Raw genomic sequence first — 10,474 nt, 5'->3', positions numbered from 1 at the left:
AATATTTGCCTTTCATTCATTAAACTTTGATTGATAAATAGATAAATTGCTCTTGTAAATCACAAATGAGTATGAATTGAGTGTGTTGAGTTGTATTGTGTTACGCGACTTCCCTTCAAGTGCTTGTAATTGAGCCGGAAGATTAGGGTGACAAATAACAACATGTTCTGGGTCAGCATGTTCCCTTACTTCCCGGATGTTAGTTTACCACCACATTAGTGTATTTTCTAAATTAAATCCAGGCAAAAGAAGCCATCTCAAATCAAATCCTGCAACAAACACAAGAACATCATGAAAGGGCAATACACCGATACCAATTAATTATGCTTCAGGAAATGTCAGTGTTTCTTGAATGGTGTTTTCTTTGCATCTCTACAAGGGCAAAGTACTCAAGATCTGTACTCTTACAATGAAACCTCTGTCCCTTTCAACCAGAGTGAATACACCGAGAGCTTCCTTTCAACATACATCTCCAGGCAGAGTCCATATTTCCTCCCGCATGCAGGTATTACTCTAATTCAGGGAATATTACCTCTATATTGAGAAAAAGATGGCAAATGAAGCCATCTCAGTCAATCAAATCAAATCCTGCAACAAACACAAGAACATCATGAAAGGGCAATACGCCGATACCAATTCCTTATGCTTCAGGAAATGAAAGTGTTTCTTGAATGGTGTTTTCTCTACATTTCTAAGGGCACAGTACTCAAGATCAGTACTCTTACAATCAAACCTCTGTCCCTTTCAACCAGAGTGATTACATTATGTAGAGAGCTTCCTTTCAACGTACATCTCCAGGCAGAGTCCATATTTCCTCAGGTATTACTCTAATTCAGGGAATGTTGCTTCTATATTGAGAAAAATGTCAACAAAATAAAAAACAAGCCAATATTGAATAGCACATTTCATAAGGAAACTTAAGGGTTCACATAGAAAGATTATTAGATGTCAAAGTGAATATTGCGAGGACATAAAAAGATAATAATTTGTAAAACTATCAAATGAATTAAGCCAACAAGGACTCAAAAAGATCACATCACAATTCGTCCTCCTTAAAGAGGACATATTATGCAAATGTTCAGGTCCATATTTGTATTTTGTGCCTCTACTGTGACGTGATTTCATGCTTTAATGTTAAAAAATCTGGGTTTTTTAATTATTTCACTAATAAAATGTTAGGAACTAGCTGACAACCAGGGAAAGCATTCACTGTAAACGACGCATTTTTACCCACAAAGCTTTAAATCTAAGGAGAAACAACCAGGCAGAGAAAATGCGATGGAACTGAGATAATAGCATAATCACAGTGTACATCGCAGTTATTACTCATCTCATGTACGTATAACGTTGGGGTCACATGATAAATGAGATTATAAATAGAGTAGTCTATCTGAATCACTTTTGTATTATCAATCAGTGATAACGTAGCTATCATTTGTTTGCAGGAAATGTGATTCATACCACAATAAGATCCGGGAGGGTCACTGATTACAATATATATATAATATATACAATTGCTATAATGAGGCATGTGCTGTGTTAATGCCAACATCATATATGCATAAACGAGGCCTCAGGGAAAATAAGGAATTACTCATCCAGATACAATTATATTAAAGTGCTTGCCTATTATACTGATACAATTATAAGACACACACACACACACATACCATGTATACATCACTTCAGGGGACATTACATTGACTTACATGCATTTCCTGGAGACTTATCCTAACCTTAACCATAACCAACACATACCTAACCCTAACCCTTACCCTAACCCTAATCCTAACCAAGTCTTCACCCTAAAATTAATGATTTCCCTCATGGGGACCTCCAATTTGTCCCCATAGTCCCCACACTTGACTGTGTAAACAGATGTAGGTCCCCACAAGTATAGTAATGCTAGGCCACACACACACACACACACACACACACACACACACACACCACACACACACACACACACACACACACACACACACACACACACACACACACACACACACACACCACACACACACACACACACATAAATTAACATCATTTGCCAGGAGAAAAAAAAACACCCCTTACAATGTTAATTTCATTTAATCACTCTTGCTGGGGCTTAACTGTCCACTTGCTTTATTTCAATTTCTCACACAGAATACTTTAAGCTCCATAATGGATCTTTAATTGTGTAATTATGACCTGATGGTGTCCTTCACTCTTTCTCCTTTGTGTTTCTAACGTTTTTAAATAGAAAAAGAGGAGTAAAGTGCTGTCAGAAATTGGAGGACTTGCTTTAATTAATCTCTTTCTATTTATTTCCTTTCTCGTCCTGGGTGCAACTTTCAGGGAGACATTTCCATTGGAGCTGAGCCCAGTATAATTTGATCAGATTATATTGTATTGTCATCGAGCGTACAGGTGCTGCAGAGTGCTTAGATGAGCTTTGACGTCTTTGACAGTACATTTCAGCTTTTTTCTTTGGGGTTTTAAATCCCAAGGTGTAGAACAAAGCAGGATAAAAACAGCTTTGTTCCAGCAGCCATCACTCATACAAACAGGTCGCAGCAACATTGCACAGATACTATATTAATGCATTTATTTATTTATTCATATTTATTCTATCGGTTTTAGTTTTTATTGGAGCCTGGAGTTTGTACTTGTAAAGTAACCTGACCTAACCTAAAATGTATTCAATCTCTGTGACCATTTGATCATACAAAGTAGATGGCTCTCAGGGGGAAAACCTCTGCCAGTGACATACATTTGTAAAGATATGTCATTTTTTGATTCTAATTCTAACATTCTTAAATGTTTATCACTAAATATATTACCTAAAGACAGTGATCTCTAGCTGTGCCATCACGTCTGCCCTTCCTCCTGTACTCTACTACTCGGACCAGATTGAGATGTGATTTAAACTTCTTAAAATGAAGAAGATAAGAAATAATTTTGTGCCAACCATGTCCTGCTAGCTTGTTGGAATTGACCAAAAAAACCATTACAAAGTCTTAGAAAAGGACAGACTGCTTCGACCATATTCAAATGAACTCTCTTACTCAAAAATATTTGAATAATACAAATAAAATCTATGGATACCCAATGAGCCTATACTCTTTACAGACATTAACATAAATGCATTTACAAGCTTTGATTCACTAGGTAATTCAAAAAAGATACGGCATAGGTCGACACTGACGACACATAACATATATGTTGGGCTAACTTTATAGCAGGTATAGTTAGACTTTTGTTGTAAAACGTAAGTTCTAATATTACACTAGATAGTAAATTAGAATGCTTTTCAGCCATAAACCTTGAACAATTGAATTCAATGATTCTTTCTTCCAAACCATCAACGTGTATTTTACCCCCTAATCCCACCAGGAGCGTCTGCGCTGCGGCTGCGGCGTTTTTAGCGATCGCGGCCACTCTAGTCAATGGGTGCTATTCCACCAGACCCGCTGCGCCGCGGCTCGAAACGTCCCAGAAGCTCCTCGCCGCAAGGAATTTCTAAAATATAGGATGAATCCTATTTTTGACGCGGCGCAGCGCAGCGGGTCTGGTGGAATACTGCGAGGCTGCACACACGACGCTCCGCTTCCGCAACGTTTTGAAACGCGCCTGGTGGGTTATGACGCAGGAGGAGGTCGCAGCGCGGCGCAGCCGCAGCGCAGACGCTTCCGGTGGGATCAGGGGGTTGGACCCGATTCCAACTCCTTCAAGCTGTTGAAGGAAGATTTTCCATTAATTAACACTTCTTTATTAAATATTATGAATGTCTTTATTATCAGGCTATGTTCCACAATCATTCAAAGTACCAGTGATAAAACCGCTTCTTAAAAAGCACAACTTCGATCCAGAGGTTTTAGCCAACTATAGACCTATTTCTAATCTTCCGTTCCTCTCAAAAATTCTTGAGAAAGCGGTCGCATAACAGTTGTGTGATTACTTAAAAAACAATGATTTGAAGATTTTCAGTCTGGCTTTAGAACACATCATAGCACAGAGACAGCTCTGGTTAAAGTCACAAATGACCTTCTAATAGCCTCAGACAAAGGACTTGTCTCTATTCTTGTCTTGCTCGATCTCAGTGACATCCTATTGCAAAGACTAGAGCACTTAGTTGGCATAAAGGGAACTGCTTTAGGCTGGTTTAGGTCCTATCTATCTGAACGCTCTCAGCGTGTGTGTGTCAACGATGCATCTTCCATGCAAAACAAGGTTAGCCATGGAGCAGAGGTTGCGCTAGATTTTTTCGCTGTCCAGGATCGTAACATTTCCGTCAAAATCCAGAATTACCCGTCGGCCTTTAAGGCCCTGACGGCCCGTCTACACTACAGGCGTCAAAAAAGCTTGAGCAACGCGACCAACAACCAATCACATGAATCTCCCGCCCCCGACATACAAAGCAATAGCAATGTTAAAACGAAGTAAACTGGATATAAACTCCCCAAACAGGCGAAAACCTACCAGTTTCACCCACTGTCTCTGCCACCTCCCTCCATGCCTGGTTCCTCCGGTTTGTATCCCGGTAAATAGTTCTGGTCGTAAAGAACCGGGTGATTTGCTACCGTAATTTCTCGTTTGGAATATGAGGAAATGAACTGCGGTCTGGCTCTCCCAGCTTGCACGCGGTTTGATTGGCTAGCGCTTGTACTGGCGGGATTTGCATAAACGGGATTTGATTGGCTGACGCCAGCTTCGAGCAAGCATCGAGCCTCAAAAGTTGAACATTGTTCTTGGGGGGGGGGGGGTGCGCAGTGTTATGCATGCCCACTGCACCTCGCGGGAGCGCGCACAGTATAAAGCCAACACTCAAGGACATTTTAATGATTTGTACGGTAAAGTTAGGTTTGGAAACGGTATCATTTCCTTTTTGGAGGGCATGCATAACACCAGAGCCTCACTGCGGGGAAACTTTGGCGCTGTTCCGAGTTTGTTCTAATCGATCAAAATGACGGACTGCTTTCAGGGCTCAGTGCTTGGACCTATTTTGTTCACATTATATATGCTTCCGTTAGGCAATATTATAAGGAATCACTCATCCAATCATCTAAATAAAATTCAAGACTGCCTCAAGGACTTAAAAACGTGGATGACCTTAAACTTTTTTATGGCCAAAACTGAAGTTATTGTACCCGGCCCAAAGAATCTACAAAACAAATGATCTAAAGATATATTGGATGGCATTAATTTGGCATCCAGTGAGACTGTAAGGAATCTTGGTGTTATATTTGATCAGGATTTATCCTTTAACGCCCACATCAAATTAATTTCAAGGACCGCCTACTTCCATCTACGTAACATTGCAAAAATCAGGCATATCTTGCCTCAAAACAATGCAGAGAAACTAGTCCATGCATTTGTTACTTCAAGGCTAGATTATTGTAACTCTTTATTATCAGGGTGTACCAAAGAGTTAGTCAAGTCGCTTCAGCTGATTCAAAATGCTCCAGCTCGTGTACTAACCAGAGTTAGGAAAAGGGACCACATTACTCCTGTTCTTGCTACCTTACACTGGCTCCCGAACACAGGATAGAATTTTAAATTCTTCTTCTCGCCTACAAAGCCCTTAATGGGCAGGCGCCATCTTACCTTAAATAACTCATTACCCTACTGTCCTACTAGGGCATTGCGTTCCAAGAATGCAGGGTTGTTGGTTGTTCCTAGAGTTTTTAAAAGTATAATGGGAGCGAGAGCCTTTTCTTATCAAGCTCCACTTTTGTGGAATCAGCTTCCAGTTTGTGTTCGGGCGGCAGACACCCTATCCATTTTTAAGAGTGCGCTTAAGACCTTCCTTTTTGATAAAGTTTATAGTTAGGGCTGATTAGATTCAGCCCCTAGTTTTGCTGCTATAGGCTTAGTTTGTCGGGGGACACCTTACTTCTTCCTTCTCTCTGTCTATACCTGTGTACTCTCATGTTCCGATTAACCCAGCTTCCCCAAATTTATTTTTGGTGTCTATATACGCCGGGATCCTGAGTCGTGGCTGATCCTGTTGCTGCGGTCCTGTCCTGGATCCTGAGCACCATGTTCCCCTTTAAACTGTGGGTTTTCTCTGGAAGTTTTTCCTTGTACGATGTGAGGGTCCAAGGACAGAGGGTGTCGTATTGTCATAGTGATATTCTGTACAAACTGTGAAGTCCAGACAAATGTGATATTTGTGATATTGGGCTATATAAATAAACATTGATTGATAAGAAAGTTCTAACGCTTATTTTATAAACTCATAGAAGAACTGAAGGGAGCAGAGCTAAGCTTATTTCCAAAAATGCCAAACTATTCCAGAAAATACATTCAGAGTCATGCCTTCAAACGAGAAGCTTGAACCCCTAATGAGGACAACCATGTAAAAAGTTTGTCACCTTGCTTTCCCCATGACCAACTTCGCAGGTTTCTAAGTATTGCACTAATCTCCAGCTCAAATGTGATGGTGACATAAAAGGGACCCATATTCTCTATAATCTCCAAATTTGTTTTTCACAGACATGTATCTCATGGTCAAAGGGAATATTGTTTTCCAAGCAGCAGAGGCAGGCTGGGTCCCATCCCATGAATCATGTATTGTGCAATATACGGATCTACTGGAGAATTTCACACAACATGCACATTTTAAATTGTGATTTTGTGATTGATATCTTTTGACAGGACATTTCTTATGACTTATGTCTTTCTGGCATTTATTTGAAAAACGTGATCTGTGATTTTCAGTTTCATCAATCACAGTTTATTGCGCCTATTTCTTATCATTTCTAGGAAGTTTTTACAATGTATGCAGCGGAGGTCAGACCCCTCCCCGCGGTTCCGGTTGCACGGCTCTATTTGGTATGCTCTGAGGATAAAGGTGGAGCAGCTGGAAATGCGCACCGGACGCACGGAGAGCAGAGGAGCTGGACAGCAGAGGAGGAGTCGGTGGACCACCCGATGCCTTGCTAAACTTACAGCAGCAGCCAAAAAAACGGGCTCCAACACCGAAGAGTCTACCGTCCTGCTGTGAGATTTGAGTAGCTGGGGTCCCAGATGTGCTCACAGATTTCTCTCCGCTGCAGATGAACGTAAGTTTGTCTTTTCGCATGTTAATATTCAGATGCTGCTGCAGATGATGTTTTAATGTATGGTCTGGGTTACACATGCATTCAGTGTCACCGATGATCGAAATAATAATGACTTTAAAATGCGTAACCTTCTTAGACCTTAATTGATATTTCTTAACTTTGTTTGCGGACACCAACATATTTCATTGAACTGAGAACTGTAACTCTTCTCTGTGAAAATAATTAGTGTACATCCACTAAAATGCCATTTATGAAACAACATATATGGATATTCATTTGTATGTGGCTTTGATAATTCATGTTGCTGTTAGAAGTTGTCCACATATGCGTAACATCCGAATATCTGAGTGCATTAATCCTATTTAAATAATAATTTGGGATTGATTATAAACAGTAAATGTTGTATTTCGACAATGTATTAACGTTTGCTTATCTGAGAGAGAGAGAGAGAGAGAGAGAGAGATAGAGAGAGAGAGAGAGACCCGTGCATCAGATGTTATATTATGTGTACAACGGCAATACATCCAACATGCCATTCCTTGTAAATGATTTCAGCTCATCTTTCATCAAATTTCACATCAGGAGAAAATAGTAAACATGTGAGTCACGTAGTTGTACACAATCAAAGCAAACCTGACATAACTGTGTGTTTTTTTTCTTATTAATGAACAGTCTTCAAAAAGACCTTAGGGGTTTTATTCGAAACATCTCCCACCCACTTGTCCATGGTGTGGTTTTAGTATTCACAGCACGTCAGTGGCGCAGCTCTGTTTGGCTGTAGGCTACAGGTGTTGGCACCCCAGATAGCCGTCATCACTGATAACACGGAGGCTGCCAAACATGTATTAAATGCACCGGGACACCAAGGCCCGGTGGACTGACTTTCATTTGCATTTAAACTCGGAAAACAAACTGAGACAAACACAGATTATTTTCGTGTTGCAGTTTAAGAACGTTTAGTTTGGGCTCAGACAACAAAGAGCTGAGTCCCCCACGGTTTTAGTTTTCTAAACTTGTTGATTTCAACATTAACTAAAGTTAAAACAGCAAGCTTTAAATCTAACACAACACGTTGGAAATTATTTTCACTTGACTTAAAACACCCCCAACCGGACTAGAGTAATTTATGATCTCATTTTAATGCATTGTAAATAGATGGTAATTTGTTACAAATGAGAATTATAATACGCTACGATCCTTGAAAACAATAAAGTCAGTCAGTGACAACCATTATGTTAAATTATACTTTAAATCATTATAATATTTGTTTTAATTGTTGTATAAAGCATTCCTAATATAAATGAGCGCTTATAATTAAGCAATAGCTCACGACAGGCCGTGGTATGCTCATTATATCACAGCTAAGGGGCGTGGTTCGGCCCGACGCGAAGCGGAGAGTCGACAACCCCCTTAGCGATATATGCACGGCCTGAAGTGAGCTATTGCTTTTATAAAACGGTTACCAAGCGTGGCAATATGAAAGAAAAATACACACTCTAATTTAAATAGTTTGTATTAGTAAATAATGATGTTCAAAATAAAATAGTCCCTCCGTTGCCTTCTGCACGAAACATAGTACGAGGTGGTTGCTATGCAACAACACTAACAGCTAGCGAACATATTAGACAGAGAGCGTTGATCCATTATTTGGCTATTTATTTACATTCATTTGTATGTTGCCGTTTATTGTGCACCCACTGAAAAACTGTCCAGCATCAGTAGCATGGCTTACGTGGTTACTTGTATAGGTTGAGGTTGTTCTATGGCTGTTGCTTGGCGTGGTGAGAATATTGCTTCACTTTCTCCGGTCCCCGAGATTTGGCTTCCAGTAGCTCTGGAGAGACCTTTCGCACCTAAATATAACATTTCTGAGCAGATTTGAACTCATTATACGTTTATTTATAATGCATTATTGACACAAGTGTGTGTTGTCTTCTCTGTTCCTATGTTATTATGATGACTGAAGTAATTCAGAAAAGCACAAGCCATTTGTAAATTCTATTTGCATATTAGCACGATAATATGCACTAGGAAGTCAAGGAGTTGTGAAGACGTTTATATTGGATAAATGGACTGTATTCATCATTTAGATTCTACTTCACTGATTTTCAATGTGGCAAACAGATACTTCCATATAAGCATATTACTTCCTCTTGATGAGATGTATTCATTCATTGCATTTTTCTTTTTCAGCACAGATTTCTTTGGATAACCTTCACCCACTTCAAGGCCCATGACTCACACATCTTGTTGTTTGCCTCTTTCTTTTCACCTCACTCTCGTTACCAGCACTGATCTTCATGGTTGATGAGCAGAATGTGGCTTCCTTTGTGCGCCTCAGAAAATGAACGCCCCTCTGTGTGACTCTGTATCGACCATGTTTCATCTGACAACAGACAACCAACTGAACTCTAGCTGCAATGGCTCCCTGCCCTCTTCTAACTGGACAGCGGGGGACGATGCTTTGCAGCTGCCCACCTTCACAACAGCAGCTAAAGTCAGAGTGGTCATCACCTGCATTCTCTGTGGCATATCCGCCTTTTGCAACCTGGCCTTGCTGTGGGCAGTGCACAGCGACGGGAAGCGCAAATCCCACGTCAGGGTGTTGATAATCAATCTGACGGTGGCCGATCTGCTGGTGACCTTCATCGTGATGCCGCTGGACGCCGTGTGGAACATCACAGTCCAGTGGCTGGCTGGAGACTTTGCTTGCAGGCTGCTGATGTTTCTTAAGCTGCAGGCGATGTACTCCTGCGCCTTTGTCACCGTGGTGATCAGTCTGGATAGGCAGTCAGCCATCCTCAACCCTCTGGCTATCAGTAAAGCCGGGAAGAGGAACAGAGTCATGCTGATGGTGGCGTGGGGCATGAGTGTCGTGCTGTCTGTCCCTCAGGTAAGGCCAGCTGAGGCCAGGGGTCTGCACTGTTCTTTAAAAGAGGCTGTAAACATGTTCTCATTAAAGCTTGGGTAGGAAACATTGGATAAGCCAGGAAAAGTAAGATAGATTTGAAAAGATTCAGCCAAAACATCCAATTAAACTCCTTCCCAATTAAAGTAGCTAGCAGCACTTGCTTAATATGTCTCTAAAACTTGCGAGGAGTCTCTGAGTGGACAACATTGTGTGTTTTTTTCGATTTCATTTAGCAGGCACTTTTATCCAGAGCAATTTACAATAAATGTAAAAAATCATGTAGGTACAAACAGCAGGAAACAGGCAGGAACCTTTGCTTTCAAATAAGCCAGTGTAAGTGCTGGTGCATTAGCTTCAGAGGAGCAAACCTTTTGAGTGCTACATTTTGATTTTCTCCTTCTTAATGGCCAAGGTGCGTGAGCAACAGGTCGGTTTTCAGTCTGCGAAGGAAGATGTGTAAACTTTCAGCAGCCCTGTTATCTACACTGAGCTCGTTCCACCATTTTGGAGCAAA

General features: G+C 40.7%; 1 protein-coding gene across 1 annotated transcript; it reads left to right on the top strand.

Moving 5' to 3' along the window:
• Positions 1-9,390: 9,390 nt before the first annotated feature.
• LOC117558975 (gonadotropin-releasing hormone II receptor-like) lies at positions 9,391-9,942 on the top strand (the record flags this gene model as incomplete). Its single annotated transcript, XM_034235543.1, has 1 exon — positions 9,391-9,942. A coding segment is annotated over exon 1 (549 nt), but the record flags the coding sequence as incomplete, so codon positions are not given.
• Between the last annotated feature and the right edge of the window lie 532 nt (positions 9,943-10,474).

Source organism: Gymnodraco acuticeps, unplaced genomic scaffold (assembly GCF_902827175.1).
Source record: "Gymnodraco acuticeps unplaced genomic scaffold, fGymAcu1.1, whole genome shotgun sequence".
Taxonomy (NCBI): domain Eukaryota; kingdom Metazoa; phylum Chordata; class Actinopteri; order Perciformes; family Bathydraconidae; genus Gymnodraco; species Gymnodraco acuticeps.
This window is presented reverse-complemented; position numbering and strand designations above follow the sequence as displayed.